The sequence below is a fragment of the Convolutriloba macropyga genome, chromosome 9, assembly GCF_964194025.1.
Source record: "Convolutriloba macropyga chromosome 9, txConMacr16.3, whole genome shotgun sequence".
NCBI lineage: Eukaryota > Metazoa > Xenacoelomorpha > Acoela > Convolutidae > Convolutriloba > Convolutriloba macropyga.
Window position 1 is genome coordinate 16340470 of NC_134476.1, and position 18668 is coordinate 16359137.

At 40.4% G+C, this 18668-nt stretch overlaps 1 protein-coding gene across 1 annotated transcript in view; it reads right to left on the reverse strand.

The window, feature by feature from the left end:
• The window catches only part of LOC142346136 (uncharacterized), a 128904-nt gene extending 112398 nt beyond the window's left edge, over nucleotides 1–16506 (reverse strand). Inside the window, exons 1-9 of the mRNA XM_075398643.1 lie at nucleotides 16315–16506; nucleotides 5646–5679; nucleotides 5150–5291; nucleotides 4827–4864; nucleotides 4051–4341; nucleotides 2358–2467; nucleotides 2168–2231; nucleotides 1778–2009; nucleotides 1184–1406 (exon numbers count right to left, since the gene is read on the reverse strand). Coding sequence (XP_075254758.1) covers nucleotides 1184–1406; nucleotides 1778–2009; nucleotides 2168–2231; nucleotides 2358–2467; nucleotides 4051–4341; nucleotides 4827–4864; nucleotides 5150–5291; nucleotides 5646–5679; nucleotides 16315–16506 — 1326 coding nt within the window. The remainder of the gene's footprint in view (nucleotides 1–1183; nucleotides 1407–1777; nucleotides 2010–2167; nucleotides 2232–2357; nucleotides 2468–4050; nucleotides 4342–4826; nucleotides 4865–5149; nucleotides 5292–5645; nucleotides 5680–16314) is intronic.
• Nucleotides 16507–18668: the final 2162 nt, after the last annotated feature.

Consider the following 18668-nt stretch of genomic DNA (forward strand, 5'->3'; position numbering starts at 1 on the left):
TGCGTTAAAAATTACGCTATAAAGATGTACTGTAACAAACAATTCCAAAAAAAAATAATTTGAGGTTTCAGGTTTCAGAAGCTGAAACTTCAGAAAAAACCAAAAAGTGTAACCTCTAGGAGTTAAAGAAGTCACTATCAAATGCTTTGTTTAAAAACAACATACAGAGAGTTGATATAGCATACCATTCTCGATAAAACTATTTTGTAGTTTGAGGTTTGAGAAACTAAAACTACAAAAAAACCCAAACCCATAATCTATAATTGACCGTGAAATTACCACCATTGAACTTCACTTCGAAAAATAACCTCTAAAGTTGTACTGTAGTATACATTTTCGACCAAAAAAAATTTTTAGTTTGAGGTTTCAGAATCTGAAACTACGAAAAAAAAAATTTTCAGTGATGGTTTTCTGTGTTTTAGTATTTTTCATTGATATCTGTGTGAAAAAATTTCAACCGATTATTAGAACAACTTTATATACAATTTTTTTTAACGGTTTCGGGTTTTTGAAACTGAAACTACCGAGAAAAAACCAGAAACTACCAAAAGAAAATGCCAAAAAATCGATTTCTTGCATGCTTTCACATCATGAGTAAAAAAATTGAAAAAACAAAATTAAATTTTCAAAAAAACTTTTATGAAGCTTTTGCGAAAAACTTCCAATAATTTGAAATTATTGAAAACAAAACTTCATTAATAATCGAAAATTTAAAAAAAATTGATAATCGAAAAAGTTATGCGTAAATGAAAAGTTTGAAAGTAAAAGTTCTGCAGATGAATTTTATTAAGTAGATAAGATTAGCTGAAGTGCATTAGAGCGGATGCATTTCCCTGGGGCAATTAAGATAATTACCCCTGGGTAATTACGATAAGATGACAGGTCTATTGTTCTCACTCTCTTTTTTAGGTACGTCTTTGGAAAATTGATGAAAATAGGCTATAGGTAATCTTTATACATAGGTACGTCCTTTTACCCCCCCCCCCCCCTGATCTGCTTACATATAACTACTTGCACAAAAAAGTAGGGTTGGTGTATAAAGTTCCTAGCCCCAATTTCATCGGGGGTTGGAACAAAAAAGTCAATTTATCATTGCCATAAAACGCGTTTTAGACCGCAACACATCATTGATACTCTAGTCTAAAACCTTCAGCGAAAGCTAGATAAACTCCAAAATTTTGACCTTATCAGGCTGACGCAAATCGGATGTGGATGCTCTTGCTTTTTGGAAGAGACTGCTCTGGTGGAGAGAAGGAATGAGTGAAGCTGTTGAAGACCCAGCTGAAGGGGGTACTTTTAAACCTGGAGGGAAGCCTGGCCTTGCTGTTGCACCCGTAACCGTTGACCTACTTTCACTGTCCAAATCTGTTTCCACAGTTCCACTTCCACTGCTCATGTCCGGAACGCTAAACGCAAAATTTGCTCACCATTTTTATTCTTTTCTTTTTTGCTTCCTTTTCTTTTATCCTCTGTGCAAACACCTTTTTTGTTTTTTAGTCGCTTTTGTTATTGTACTACCGGGCGCCAAAGCTAAAGAGCAATTATACTAATTTTGCAGCAAATTGGATTGGCGTTGGTTCTAAGGCTTCAAAAAGGAAGCTGATCAATTTTAAAAACTGGGTGTTAAATTATCACCAAGGGCTCCCAATTCTAACGCTTATTTGCAAACCATTCACAACTTTTACACACATCAAATTTGAAATATTAGTTATCTAATAGTGTTTATCAAATAGGGACGATTAGAACTTTCTTCCAAGCGATATGAGTAGAAGATCACCTAATCTTTCTCGTTCTTCCTTCAGATGCTTTTCTCTCTTTGATAGTTTGATTCCGTCTCAAACGACCTTTGATATTAGAGGTCATTCTCTGTAGACTTGGCGAGCCCGGAGATTTCAGTCTCTGAAGTCTGCTGCTTTTGTTCTCCTGAGTTGGCGATTCGGATCCCTTCCCTTTTCTGTCTCCAAGGGCAGGAGATGCCGGTGGTCCTTGCGCACGCTGGCTACCTCCAGCTAAAAAACCAAATATTTTTTATTAGAAAACGCGCGCGCACACACAATCACGCACGCACGCACATACAGAACTACAATTGCTATTGCTTCCAATTTTGTTCAATAATAACTCAAAAATATGGGTGACTATATCTTGTTGGATTAATGGTGGAACTCACACTGCGCATTATTCTCGTCCTCTGGCTGGTGCCGACCTCCACTAGAGTTGAAATTCTTTGCTCTCTAAAATAAACCACACAATATAAATAGCAAGTTATTACAATTCTCAAAGATCAGAAAATGATTTGAAGTAAATGAAGGGCTCTTGGATGGTCTAAAAAGAGATAATACTAAAAGAAAACGACTCACAGATATAACACTGTTCTTTTTCTGGGGACGATTGCTGGTCTCTGTTTCTGACTCGGAGGTGGAGTCCACCGAATTCCAGTTCTTCACTAGACCTCCTTTATCACTGCTGGCTGTAATAAGTAAAAGCAATTGAGAACTCGGGCTAATAAAAGCAGAACAATTAGATAACAGTAAAGTCATGGTTAATCATTGCAGTGATAGAAAATATACTAAATGTAATCTTCAAATACCTCCTATGGTCAAACAAATCTCTCTGGATCTATTCTTTAACATAATTTTGTAAAATTATAAAAGCGGATACGAACAAAGCGGATTCCTTTTTTTAGGAATCAAAAATTTCACTGAAAACTATGAAAAAGGCAGCGGGGCGATGGGAAAACTTCATTTTCATATTTGACAAACAGCTAATTTTTCTATTGAAAAATTAGGAACAATTAGGAACTCTAATAATCAAGGAAGACACACTATAAGCCAAACTTTCGATGTTTAATAATTCTGCGGTTGCAGAAAGTCGGTAATTTTTTTCGAGTTTTTTTTTAAAAGGTTACGGAAAAAATCTTCGGAAAAACCATGTTTCAGATTAATAATTTTGAAAGCGTCGATTGATTTTTTTATCGAGAATTTTCAAATTAACAGTCGATAGTAAAATAATTTTAATTTCGTAAGGAAATACCCAGGGGTTGAGCAAAAATTGGCCAATATTATAAGAAAATGTTCAATTTTTCTTTTGAATTTATATAATGCACTATTTGCTTAACTGAGCTTCAGCTACAAATTAAACTCTTCTCATTAAAAAAAATGCTTTCCTTGGGAAAACAAGGCAACGCGAAAAAAAAACTGGGACACCGAAAAAACATTATATCCGATTCTTTGCATCGAGTATTCTGAAATGATAAAGTTTTTTGAAGCTATTTTGTCTTCTTCCGTGATTTAATCTCTGATAATAAAACAAGTTTAATCATAGCTAATAAAACAAGTTTAATCATTTTTTATGTCAGTAATTAAGTTGAAGTTTATATTTTTAAAACTAAAATTAGAACAAAACCGACTATCGTAGCGCGAGTTGCTCTCAAACTACTAGCGCGCAGTTGGCTTCGTCAATAGTTAGTTTCGACTTAGGGAACCAAGCGTAAGCTTAATTTTTGGATGGGTAGCACGAAGCGGGTGTGAGCAGAGTCTCAGGGGGACGTAAATGCTGTTAGTGAGAGGACAAAGTCATTTAGAAAAGAAAAACACGCACACCGCAAAATAGCTACACTCAGCTTACAGCTTCGCAGCTGTAATGAACTACCAATTGATGGGCAGATAATACATCAATTAATCATCCCGTATTATTTTTAAGCTTTCGAAAAATCTAATCTCCTAAGTTCTTTGACCTCCAAATAGAAATAAGAGTAATTGCTATTATTTATTAGAGGTATCTCGCAGCACAGGGAGGTGAGTCCCGCAGTTAAATAAGTGCATTAGCACGCCAAGTCCAAGTGCAGGGATTCGATTCATTCCAGTGTGACTCAAAGTAATTCCAATTTTTCTCAATCAGTCTTTCATTCAACTTTGATCATTCCAATGAGAGTAGAAATAGAGAGCCACGAGCGAAAACACTTGCTATTCGTGTCTATCGTTGCGAACTCACATGATCGAGGGTTGAAATTAATGTTTTTTACATCTTAATTTATCGAATGAAACAACTCACGACTCTGGACGGCTGTAGGACCGACGCGCACAACATCAGTCCGATAGAACTTCGACTCTGACAATGGCCTAGCAGGGCTCGCTTTTCTAGGACTTTTCGGGGACTGAGATTTACCAATGTTGCCATCAGATCCAGGTGCTGAGTTCTGCCCGCCGAGTAAGCCCAAAGTGAGGTTTTTTAGTCCGGCTTTTTGACTTGATGTTTGTTTTCCGTTAACATCATTGTTTGCTGAGTTCTGTTTGATGCCAAAACGTCGAGGTAGCAAGGGACTAGGTTTTGTTACAGCTCGGTCTGGTAAACAAAAGTCCTCACTCGCATTCAACTCAGTAACACAGAAAAGGTGAAAATTAATGCAAGATCAACGTTGATTTCAACTAATGACATGATCATTGCAGGGCGATAAGTAGAAAATTCGAAAACTGGTGAGCTGTCAGCGAGAGGACAGCTAGGTTGTGCAAAAACAATGCTAAACCATTTACAAAATAGAAGCATCACTTGAAACAACTTGAATGAAAGCAATGTTTCAGGAACATCACCAGGACTTATTTAACGTTTTGATGTTATATGTTAGCAGCATGGATGAGCCACGACTAAACACGATGATATAAATGAAGCCGAAGGATAAACATGAATTATAGTCTAGGAAAGAAGCAACTCGAAGCTATTGGGCCAAATTAAAACCAACGCAAATAATTTGAGCTGTTAGAGGTCAAAGCTTGAAAAAAGTTCCAAAAAAGCGGTTAATGTCATTGTGAACCACAATACCTGATAGTCACCTTGTTGGATTTCGGACAGAATCTTTTCAAAGGCCGTTCTGGAGGACAAAAAGATTCACGTATTGTAAGTATTGGATTAAAATGCAGCATTATTGGGAGGATCCAATATCATCTAACATGAATTAAGATGTAACATTGTACAAACTACGGGTTTCAAAGAATTATTTTAACTTATTAGGTAGCATTTCACAGCCCAGTTTTATTTACTCCAAATTAAGATTAAAATAGTCATTAAGGAAACAGACATGTTAGCCTAAGACTGCTAATACTATTGGTTAACCTGCTGTGTTAGTCCTTCATGAACGAGTGGCATTATTTCGTACCTTATTGATATGTTGTTGTTTTGTAAGTCATCGGCTGGATCATTCCAAAGATGACTGTACTCATGAAAAGAGCTGGTTGATGAGGCTGGTGACAGTTGGTTTGAAAGTGATCCCACGAGTATTTCATGATCCAAAATATCGTCTAGAAATGAGGTAAATAACTGGATACCCAACTAATACTTTGATTTTTTCAGCCATTAGTAGTAGTAGTAGTAGATTAGGCTTCGAAGCCTAATTCATTATTCATTTCGAGCCTAATATATATTTCAAAAAAAGTTTTAATGTGCTAGATAATATTGAATTCAATTATAACTTTCAAGCGAAAAAGTATATGACCGAAATAAAACATTTTGAGACCCAGGTCCGATGCAAAACAGATGGCAGCAATTTCGATGACAAGCATTTAAGATCGTTGTTAAACTCATTACCTCCTGCAAGAAAAGATCTTTAAACTGTGGTTCAACACGTCAACTGGCATTTAGAGAACTTAAATTACCTGGAGACTGGCTTCTATTTGCAAACTCAGACATCTGAAAAAGCACCCAAAAATAAATACTTTGGATGACGATAAACCTTACAAATTCAATATGATAAAAGTTAAAGCTGATAAAGGATTAAAGATGTAAATTTAAGTTGGAAAAATACATCCAACAGAGATAAAAACCCAAACAAAATGCGCACCAACAGCTGTAAAAATTACATTATCTGTAAATTTAAAATTCTCTCTCAGTCCTTTCTTGACTCCGTCATCTGTTGGGGACAAACGTGGTCTGAGACAATCACTGCTATAGTTTTCCCGCTGCGGTAAAAAAAATCATCCAATAGGTGTCCGGGTGTTCAGACGATTGTTTGTAGAAACAACAGATCTAAACGACACGACAAATCGGCATTTCGCGTCAAATCGGTATTTCTAAATTTCTAATACTTATAAAAGTTTAAATAAACTGAAATGAAGTGAAAAGCAATTCAGCGATAATTTATGTGATCTAAATCCAGACAAGTCCACCGGAACAAATCAAATTGTGAACCTCATTCAGGTTCGTGCTTAAACAGTGGTTTCGGACATATTGGAAAATAAGCCAGGTAACGCCAATCTTTAAAGAAGGTAGTAAGACTGATGTGACATGTTATTGGCCAATAAGTCTCTTTTGCTCTAAAGTTTTTGAAATTATTTTTGATAAAGTTTACTACTTAGTTGAAAGTTGCAAACAAGTCAGTACGGTTTTAGGAAGCGACGATCTGCCACACTTCAATCAATCACTTTTCAAGATCAAATTTTTGAATACGATCTTCAAGAAACTACAGAATTAATTGAGCTGTATCTTGATTTCGCCAAAGCCTTTGACATTGGTTCGCATGTCATCTTTCTAATTAAAAAAATTCTTGGAACTGGTGGAAGCATATGGGGACTAATAGTCTCATCTCTCAAACTGAAAGCTGCTTCTTCAAATAAACGGCCAAAAGTCTCCCCTGCAAAACATCGCAAGTGGTGTACCCCAAGGGTCAATTGTTGGGCCAATTTTATTTCTCCTGTTCATCAATGAACTGTCCGAAATGATGCAAGAAGTTGACGGCAACAGTTACGCCGATAATTTTAAAGCGATTGCGCTCAACCAAAGTGACATGTACAACAAAGTACAACAAAATGAAATAAAATACAAAGATATCTCCTACACTAAATAAAAAGTGAGCATCAAGGCAAACATTTGGGAAGAAAGATCTCGAATCAGTCGAGTCTCAACGTGTTTTGGGACTCATCATACATCAAAACTTAAGTTGGAATTAAAATTGCCTTAGTAGATCCAGGAACGCAATGAGCGCAACCTTTCAAACAAAACTTAATTTGTCAAGCTCATGTGACTGGAAAGTGAAACTAAATATTCACACTGGATACGTTGAGACGATTATTGTCTACACCTCTCAAACGTGGCTACCATGTGGGAGTAACGTCCACGAACCTGAAAGAAATCCAACGCCATACAACAAAATGGATACTCAACTCAGCTCAAATCAGAGCTGCCGTAATGGCATAGTGACCGTAAAATTGTTCCCACCGAGTCTCTATGTAGAAACGCACGATCATTTGCATCTCTTATCCCTTATTCGAAAGCATTATGATGTAGATCTTAGCAACAAAGAAGAAGCAGTAGAAACATCACATCAGCCTGAACGAACTGAAAATCGAATCACAAAAGCGAGAATTAACAAAAGTAACGATAATTTTTTTAGAAGAACAGAAGTGCTCTTCAACTACTTTTCTAGAGTTGAGAATGATTATGGAAAGAACAAAAAGAAAATTACTTTACAGAAAAAACACTGGAATTTTGCCAAAAATCTTTATGGGGAAGAGAACAAATGCACACGGAGAACGATTTGCAGATGTGGAAGCTGCAACATACTAATTGAGATAAAACTGATCTGAACTGTAAATTGGTTGGAATTCCAAGAGTCTTTTTCTAAATACTGCTCTACTACTACTACTTCTACTACTACTACTACTAGTAGTAGAAGTAGTATTACTACTACTACTAATACAACTACTACTACTACTACTACTACTACTACTACTACTACTACTACTACTACTACTACTACTACTACTACTACTACTACTACTACTACTACTACTACTACTACTACTACTACTACTACTACTACTACTACTACTACTACTACTACTACTACTACTACTACTACTACTACTACTACTACTACTACTACTACTACTACTACTACTACTACTACTACTACTACTACTACTACTACTACTACTACTACTACTACTACTACTACTACTACTACTACTACTACTACTACTACTACTACTACTACTACTACTACTACTACTACTACTACTACTACTACTACTACTACTACTACTACTACTACTACTACTACTACTACTACTACTACTACTACTACTACTACTACTACTACTACTACTACTACTACTACTACTACTACTACTACTACTACTACTACTACTACTACTACTACTACTACTACTACTACTACTACTACTACTACTACTACTACTACTACTACTACTACTACTACTACTACTACTACTACTACTACTACTACTACTACTACTACTACTACTACTACTACTACTACTACTACTACTACTACTACTACTACTACTACTACTACTACTACTACTACTACTACTACTACTACTACTACTACTACTACTACTACTACTACTACTACTACTACTACTACTACTACTACTACTACTACTACTACTACTACTACTACTACTACTACTACTACTACTACTACTACTACTACTACTACTACTACTACTACTACTACTACTACTACTACTACTACTACTACTACTACTACTACTACTACTACTACTACTACTACTACTACTACTACTACTACTACTACTACTACTACTACTACTACTACTACTACTACTACTACTGTTTCAACACTTTAATTCCAAATATGAAATAAAGGCACGGTTGGCAACAAATACAAATACAAATACAAATACAAACAAAACAAGAAGAGTTATTTGTTTGGTTATTCTGTGAAGTGCTGTACGACGAAATTGTTGAAGGCATTCTTTGACCCGGTTGCTGTTTTCTCCTGCAATCTGGTGAACGATACTTTGTTTCGTACACAGTCTCCTTCGATTTGACTCATCCACGTTTTCCGTTGCCCCCCAGGAGCGCGTCTGGCATGGGCGTATTGATCGGGCGGGTCCCAATCGAAGGCACTGCGGGCTAATCTTCCTGGTTCCATTCTCTGGATGTGACCGTACCATTTTATCCGTTTGAGCATGATCATCGTGGATAGTTGGGGCATTCGCGATCTTGACATAATTTCATCGTTCGTTGCTTTCTCCAGATATGACACACGTAGAATTCTCCGAAGACAACCACAGTGGAAACTCTCAAGTTTTCTCTCCATTAATTTCGAAAGAGTCCAAGTCTCTGAGCTGTACAGCACGGCTGATAAAACGAGTGCTTTGTACAAATTGCACTTGAGGTGCACGCTGAGCTGCTTGCTCTTCCAGAGATTTTGGAAGTTAGCAAACCGTTGTCTACCTTCTGCAAGTTTGCAATTGACTTCCTGGAGGTCTCCATGCTTGAGGCTGACATATGATCCGAGATACTTGAACGCTTCTATGTTTTCAAACTCGTTTCCGATAACATCTTGTACTTTGCAGGAAAACACGCGTGTGGCAGCTGCTTTAGGTTTGCCACAGTATCTCGATTGGTGAACTTTTCGGCCATTGACTGTTTTGAACTTCCTTTCACACTTGTCACAGGTGAGGCTCGCCTCTAGTTGCTCGAACTTTGACTTGTCGACGACATTCTTTGACAAACCGGCTTTGCAGAATCTTGTTTGGTGCACTTTGCGTCCGGTAACTGTACTGAATTGCCGCTGACAGTTCTGACATCTTAAAGACTCTTGATCAGCCACCGCTGACCCACTCTCATTTTCTAGCGACTCTAAATCCGCTACTGCAGATTGTTGTTGTGAAGCTACCAACGCTGGCTTAGCCTCCGCTAAGCTTTTCAATCTGAGCTTCCGGCCATCTTGTGTTTCGAACCAGCCCGCTTTCTTTTTCGTTCCCAGCAGCACCTCCGTGCCGATGGTTAGTCGTGACTGGCTAGATGTCTCTGCCAGGAGTCCTAGTTTGCCTTTATGTGTTCCAGTGAGTATCTCCACGTTCTGTTGGATACTAGGCACTGCAACAACATTTGGGCTGTCGCATTTTACGCCCATATTCTTTGTTTTGGCCACATTAATCTTCAGACCAGCGGCTTCCGCTAGGGCCTCGATTCGATGTAGGTTTTCTTGCACCTCACTGTCTGAGACCCCCACGAGAGCAACATCATCAGCAAAATCTAAGTCAGCCACCAATCTCCCAATGTCTAATCCTCCATGCACCGAGTTAGCTAAAATGTAGTTGATGACAAGGCCGAATAGGATTGCAAGGCCGAATAGGATTGGGGACCACACATCACCCTGCCTAACGCCTGTTCTGACATCAAATAAGCGTCCCTTCTCACCTTCGGCTTTGACTCGACATTTGAATCCATCATAGCTGTTTCTTATGATGTTTATCACTTTTTGCGGCAGACCATAGTGTTTCATTATCTGGTACATCTGCTCACGATCGACAGAATCGAATGCCGCTCGAAAGTCTATGAAACAAAAGCTAATATCCAATTGAAACGCCATTGATTTCTCTATTATTTGACGCAGGACAAAGAGTTGATCGGCGCATCCTCTGCTTTTTCTGAAGCCGCACTGCTCTTCCCTTAAGACGCGATCCACTGAATCTTTGCATCGATTGAGAGTAACGGAAGCGAACACTTTGCCTGGTACTGACAATAGAGAGATCCCTCGGTGGTTCGAACACTCTGACCTCTTTCCTTTACTCTTGTATAATGGGACAATTTCTGCTACCTTCCAGTCATCGGGCAGAACTTCCGTCGACCAACATTTATCTATGATGTCCCAGAGCCACTCGACAATACCCTTGTGTGCTTTCAACATCTCACAGGAAATGTTATCGGGTCCACTTGCCTTGCCATTCTTCAACCTGTGGACAGCTTCAAGCACTTCTTCAAATCGAATTGGGCTCAGGTCAATCGGCAAGCTTTCAGCTGCTTCTTCGGGATCCAATCTCGTACTGCAACTGAATGTTGAGGGATTCAGGAGTTGACTAAAATGTTCCGTCCAGCGTTCAAGTCGTTCCTCTTTCGTCCGTAAGTTGACGCCAGTGCTTGAAACTAATTTGGTCAACTGGGGCCTCCAGTTTCGGCAAATCTGCTGTGATGCCCCAAAAACCTCCTTTAAGTTGCCTCTGTCCGCGAAGCTCTGCACTTCTTGGCCTTTGCGTTCAAGCCATGCCCGTTTGTCTGCACGTAGAGCTTTTCTGACTTCCTTACAGCAGTTTGTGAACTCTAACAGCGCCTCCGCGCTGCTGTGTTTCTTTAACTGTAGATCGGCTCGTTTCCGGATAAGTTCCAGAGAATCTGGAGAAATCCAAGGTTTGTTCACTCGCTTGTCCGGAAGGAGGCATTTCACTGCTGCTTGGTTCAGGGCTTTTCGAAAATTGTCCCAAGACTGCTCTGTATTCTCGAAATCGCCGCTCTTATCAAGATATAACTTGACCTCCTGCGTGAATAAGTCACGCGTTGTTTCATCTTGCAGCTTTGCAGAACTGATTCTGGGCGTGAAGCATGACTTTTTAGACAAAAGTTTCATAGATACTTCCGCAATGACCAGTTCGTGATCGGTAATTGTTGTTTTCCCTCTTCTGGACCTCACATTCGTCAGACATCCTCTGTATCTCTCTGCAAACAGAATGTGATCCAGCATCTTTTTTCGACAACTCGGATCGGGAGGGTTGAAGGTGTACCGATGCACTTGTCGATGCTGGAACCATGTACCACCTACGAGCAATTTGTGTGAAGTGCAAAATGATAACAACTTTTCAGAGTTTTCATTTTCTTCACCCATTCCAAACGGGCCTCTGCAGCTCATGGTGTCATTCAACTGGTGTCCAGGCTCTGCATTGAGGTCACCGATGACACAAATACGCTCCCTATGTTTGAAACTGGAAACTAGGTCTGAAAGTTGACTCCAAAACAAATCCTTCTCTTGGAGACTAGCTTCATTCGTGGGTGCGTAGCAGACAACAACAGCTAGATTGGCTCTCCTCTGAGCCGCGAACTTGACGTAGCAAATACGTTCACTTAGAGCCACTTGTTCTACGATGCTGTTTATCAATGACTTCTTTACAGCAACGCCCACTCCTCCTTGTCTCGACTTTACACCAGACAACCACGAGTCAGACAGGTAGAGCTTGTGGTCTCCGAGATCAATTTCTTGCTCCTGCAATCTCGTCTCCTGCACTCCCAGAATATCCAACTTGTATCGCGCCAGATCCATTTTCAAAGCCTCTAGAGATCCGGCTTGGGTCAGTGTTCTGACGTTTAAAGTTGCAATTCTGAGTTGATTCCTCGGGAGATTCTTAGCACCCCTTACCCGGGACTCGGGGCCATGGTTGATTGTACTCATTGCTTTGGTGTTTGAAGGCTAAGATACGACTAGTTGCGCCACAAACTAGAAGACCAGTGCCTCGTTAGCTCGACCATGTGAGCGTAGAGCCGCAGCACATGACCTACCCCCAGGGGACACCACGTGGAGGTGAGGTTGGATTTTGTCCCCCACTACTACTACTACTACTACTACTACTACTACTACTACTACTACTACTACTACTACTACTACTACTACTACTACTACTACTACTACTACTACTACTACTACTACTACTACTACTACTACTACTACTACTACTACTACTACTACTACTACTACTACTACTACTACTACTACTACTACTACTACTACTACTACTACTACTACTACTACTACTACTACTACTACTACTACTACTACTACTACTACTACTACTACTACTACTACTACTACTACTACTACTACTACTACTACTACTACTACTACTACTACTACTACTACTACTACTACTACTACTACTACTACTACTACTACTACTACTACTACTACTACTACTACTACTACTACTACTACTACTACTACTACTACTACTACTACTACTACTACTACTACTACTACTACTACTACTACTACTACTACTACTACTACTACTACTACTACTACTACTACTACTACTACTACTACTACTACTACTACTACTACTACTACTACTACTGCTACACAGTCTCCTTCGATTTGACTCATCCACGTTCCGTTGCCCCCCCAGGAGCGCGTCTAGCATGGACGTATTGATCGGGCGGGTCCCAATCGAAGGCACTGCGGGCTAATCATCCTGGTTCCATTCTCTGGATGTGTCCGTACCATTTCATCCGTTTGATCATGATCATCGTGGATAGTTGGGGCATTCGTGATCTTGACATAATTTCTTCGTTCGTTGCTTTCTCCAGATATGACAACGTAGAATTCTCCGAAGACAACCACAGTGGAAAATCTCAAGTTTTCTCTCCATTAATTTCGAAAGAGTCCAAGTCTCTGAGCTGTACAGCACGGCTGATAAAACGAGTGCTTTGTACAAATTGCACTTGAGGTGCACGCTGAGCTGCTTGCTCTTCCAGAGATTTTGGAAGTTAGCAAACCGTTGTCTACCTTCTGCAAGTTTGCAATTGACTTCCTGCAGGTCTCCATGCTTGAGGCTGACATATGATCCGAGATACTTGAACGCTTCTATGTTTTCAAACTCGTTTCCGAGAACATCTTGTACTTTGCAGGAAAACACGCGTGCCCACTACTACTACTACTACTACTACTACTACTACTACTACTACTACTGCTACTACTACTACTACTACTACTACTACTACTACTACTACTACTACTACTACTACTACTACTACTACTACTACTACTACTACTACTACTACTACTACTACTACTACTACTACTACTACTACTACTACTACTACTACTACTACTACTACTACTACTACTACTACTACTGTTTGAACACTTAAATTCCATAAAGAAATAAAGGAACAATGACAATAAGTACAAACAAGTTAATAGAATGCATATAAGTTTGAGCTTATCTGGGTTTATTTAATCCAGGAAATGCTGTTCGACAAAACTGTTGAAGAGGGATTTAGACTCTCTTTTCGCTTTCTGTCGTAAGGTGATGTAGCTCATGTTGTTCCTTGAGCAATCTTCTTCAAGTTGATCCATCCACGTCTTGCGTTGACCCCCTGGAACTCGTTTAGCATATCGATATTTTTCTGTCGGCTCCCAGGTGAAGGCTCGGAGCGCTAGACGATCGTCATTCATCCTCAGGATATGGCCAAACCATTTCAACCGTTTAATCATGATCATTGCAGAAAGTGTCGACATACGTGATCTAGCCAGTACTTCTTCATTTGTCACCCTCTCCAGATATGAAAAACATAGTATCCTTCGCAGACAACTGGTGTGAAAGCTCTCAAGTTTCCGTTGCGTTGATTTATTCATGGTCCACGTTTCAGAGCTATATAAGACCACTGATAACACGAGAGCTCTGTATAACTTGCATTTGAGGGGAATACTAAGTTGTTTGCTCTTCCAAAGCTTGTGAAAGCTCGCAAATCGCTGTCTCCCTTCCGCCAGCTTGACACTGATTTCCTTTAGGTCACCATTTTGCAAGCTCACGAAAGAACCGAGATACTTGAAAGCTTCTACATTTTCGAACTCCACTCCATCTCAATCGTGGACATTGCAGGAGAAAATGCGAGATCTTCCAGCCTTTTCTTTGCCGCAGTATCGTGACTCGTGAATTCGTCGGCCTTTCACAGTTGCGAATTTCCTAGTGCACTTCTGACAAGTGAGGCTTTTCTCTAGCCCAACAAACTTTGACGCGCTGTCTTCGACCCTCTTCGAATTCTTAGACTTGCAGAATCTGGCTTCATGCAGTTTGCAGCCCCTTGCAGTGTCGAAGCGACGTTTACAACCTGAACATACACAACTATCGTCATCAGAGACCGCAGATGATCTGTTATTCGCCGTACACACTAGATCATCAATCACTGACCTCTCGTCGCTGCTAACTGTCACAAGCACAGCCTCCGCTGAACTCTTCAGTCTCAGTTTCTCACCAGCTAGTGTCTCGAACCAGCCCGCATTCTTGTTCTTGCCCACCAGCACCTCTCTGCCAATGAGTAGTCGGGATTGGTTTTCGGCCTCAATGAGAGTCCCAAAACGGCCTTTGCGGTTTCCTGTAAGAACTTCCACGTTCCTTTGAGCAATGGGTACACTGGCTCCGGGTTTTTCGCATTTAACACCCATATTCTTTGTCTTCCCAACATTGATCATTAGGCCAACAGCCTCGGCTAAAGATTCAAATCTATGTAGATTTTCTTGAACTTCGGAGTCAGAGACGCCCAATAGGGCAACATCATCGGCGAAGTCAAGATCAGCAACACAGCGTCCAATGTCGATTCCTCCTAGAACTGAATTAGCCAACACATAGTTTATCACAAGGCCAAAGAGAATAGGCGACCATACATCACCCTGGCGAACACCAGTTTTTACGTCGAACATCTGGCCCTTCTCGCCCCCTGTCTTGACGCAGCACTTGAAGCCTTCGTAACTGTTGCGGATGACACCCACAACTTTTTGTGGGAGCCCGTAATGTTTCATTATCTTGTACATCTTCTCGCGGTCCACCGAATCGAATGCAGCGCGGAAGTCAATGAAATAAAAACTGACGTCCAATTGGAAGGCCATGCATTTCTCTAGTATTTGCCTCAACGCAAACAATTGGTCAGTGCAGCCCCTGCTTTTTCGGAATCCGCATTGTTCTTCTCTGAGCACTTGATCAAGTGCATCTTTGCATCTATTCAGGATGATAGACGCAAAAACTTTTCCAGGTACCGAGAGCAGTGAGATTCCGCGATAGTTCCCACACTCAGATCTTTTTCCTTTGCTTTTGTATAGCGGGACAACTTCTGCTAACTTCCAGTCTTGTGGAAGATTTTCTTCAGTCCAGCACTTGTTGACAATGTCCCAAAGCCATTCAGCGATTCCAATATGCGACTTTAGCATTTCGGCAGAAATATCGTCTGGTACACTTGCTTTACCGTTTTTCAATTTACGCACGGCATTTGTAACCTCATCAAACCGAATTGGACCTAGGTCTATTTCAAGACTCTCGGATGCTTCCACTATGCTCAATACAGAATTGCCGCTTGTCGTGGTTGGATTTAACAGATGCTTAAAGTGCTCGGTCCAACGTTCCAACCTTTCTTCTTTTGTTTTCAGAGGCTCGCCTGTGGTTGAAACTAGTTTACTTATATGAGGACTCCACTTCCGGCATAACTGTTTTGACTCCCCAAACACTTCTTTCAGGTCACCTTTGTCTGAGTGATCTTGTATTGTTTCACTTTTGTCTTTCAACCACTGTCTTTTGTCAGATCTTAACGCTTTTCGTACTTCTTTGCAGCAGTTAGAGAACACTAGCAGCGCCTCTGCGCTACTATGCTTCCTCAACTGTAACTCGGCCCGTTTCCTAATAAAAGCCAGTGTTTCAACTGTAATCCAGGGTTGGGCGCATAACACACAATCACAGCAAGGTTAGCTCGTCTCTGAGCTGCAAACTTCACATAAGCCATTCGCTCACTAACAGCAACTTGCTCAATTAAGCTACCGGCAAGTCTTTTTGTCACTGCAATACCAACTCCTCCTTGTCTCGCTTTTGCAGTCGATAGCCAGGAGTCAGTGAGGAAGAGCTTGTGGTCGCCAAGATCTATTTCCTGCTCCTCCAGTCTCGTTTCTTGCACTCCCAGAACGTCCAACTTGTACTTCTTCAGGTCCATTTTCAGGCTTTCCAGTGAACCTGATTGAGCCAGTGTCCTGACATTGAGGGTTGCAATTCTGAGATTATTCCACGGGAGATTCTTCGCACCCCTTACCCGGGACTCGGGGCCATTTGTGTTTGAACTCATTGCATTGGGTTTTAAGGCTAATATACAACTAGTCGCGCCACCAACTAGAGGACCCTTGCCTCATTATCTCGGTGGTACTATGCATCTGCCCTGCGGGCAGCTGCTGCACCACTTACCCCAGGGGACACCGCGGGGAGGGGAGGTTGGATTTTGCCCCCCACTACTGTTTCAACACTTTAATTCCAAATATGAAATAAAGGCACGGTTGGCAACAAATACAAACAAAACAAGAAGAGTTATTTGTTTGGTTATTCTGTGAAGTGCAGTACGACGAAATTGTTGAAGGCATTCTTTGACCCGGTTGCTGCTTTCTCCTGCAATCTGGTGAACGATACTTTGTTTCGTACACAGTCTCCTTCGATTTGACTCATCCACGTTCCGTTGCCCCCCAGGAGCGCGTCTAGCATGGACGTATTGATCGGGCGGGTCCCAATCGAAGGCACTGCGGGCTAATCTTCCTGGTTTCATTCTCTGGATGTGTCCGTACCATTTCATCCGTTTGATCATGATCATCGTGGATAGTTGGGGCATTCGTGATCTTGACATAATTTCTTCGTTCGTTGCTTTCTCCAGATATGACAACGTAGAATTCTCCGAAGACAACCACAGTGGAAACTCTCAAGTTTTTTCTCCATTAATTTCGAAAGAGTCCAAGTCTCTGAGCTGTACAGCACGGCTGATAAAACGAGTGCTTTGTACAAATTGCACTTGAGGTGCACGCTGAGCTGCTTGCTCTTCCAGAGATTTTGGAAGTTAGCAAACCGTTGTCTACCTTCTGCAAGTTTGCAATTGACTTCCTGCAGGTCTCCATGCTTGAGGCTGACATATGATCCGAGATACTTGAACGCTTCTATGTTTTCAAACTCGTTTCCGAGAACATCTTGTACTTTGCAGGAAAACACGCGTGCCCACTACTACTACTACTACTACTACTACTACTACTACTACTACTACTACTACTACTACTACTACTACTACTACTACTACTACTACTACTACTACTTCTACTACTACTACTACTACTACTACTACTACTACTACTTTTACTACTTATTTTACTACTAATACTGGTACTGGTAGCCATGTAATAATCCAAATCTGACCGCTTTCTTTGTTATTGGTGTTTGAATTCTCAGTCATTGCTGAAAGGATTTTCTCCCGGTTTAGACCAATGACATTGTCCCTCCATTTTTGCATGTTGGAGAATCACAAAGGACAGGTAAAAATGTTTCAGGGTACACCGAATAGTTTTTTTGTTTAATTCTGCATGATTGACAAAACTAGTCTCTTCAGTCCAGTTTGGTTTTGGGATATGGAAGCTGTTTCTTAACCTGATCACTATTCCACATGTCTTGGAGATGAATTCATCCCGCGATCCTTCTGTTCTAGATTTATTAGTTTGAACATTTCTCTGTTTCGAGTAGTGAGTGGAGTTTTTGCAGTTCTTTTGAGGAACTGGTTGTTTTGCTCTGAAGGATGTCGGAGAAAATTTTATCATTCAATTTCATGAATATCAGTACTAGTAAAATTTTGAGTAGCAGTAAGCTGTTTCCATAGGACTAATAAAAAAGAACTATCAAAGTCAACGCTCGCTTCTGAAAAGATTCGAGACTTTTCAACATTTCTCTTGACACATCAGCGCAGAACGAGCCATATATTGGAACTGGGAGAATGGGTGATTTATAGAGCCCTAATTTCACAAAAGTCTTGACTTTATGTGAGACATTTCGTTTCAGAAAATACAAAAATTTGTTTGCTTTTTGAGTCGTTTTCAAGGCGACTATTCCAAGTCAGATCAGATGTAACTATTACTCTGATTTTTTTCACGCTAGATGAAATGGAGTTTGCGAATAAAAAGTTCCTGTCTTTGCCACTCGGTTGTAGTTTAGCGCATTTGCGAATAGCAAATGACGTTTTGATTTCCGTAGCACATCTGTTGAGGGCTGTCGGGTCCGTTTGAATCTTAAACCGGGTCCTGTTTACTGCCAAGATTTTTAGATCATTGATAAAAACGAATAGTTCGCTAAATTCCA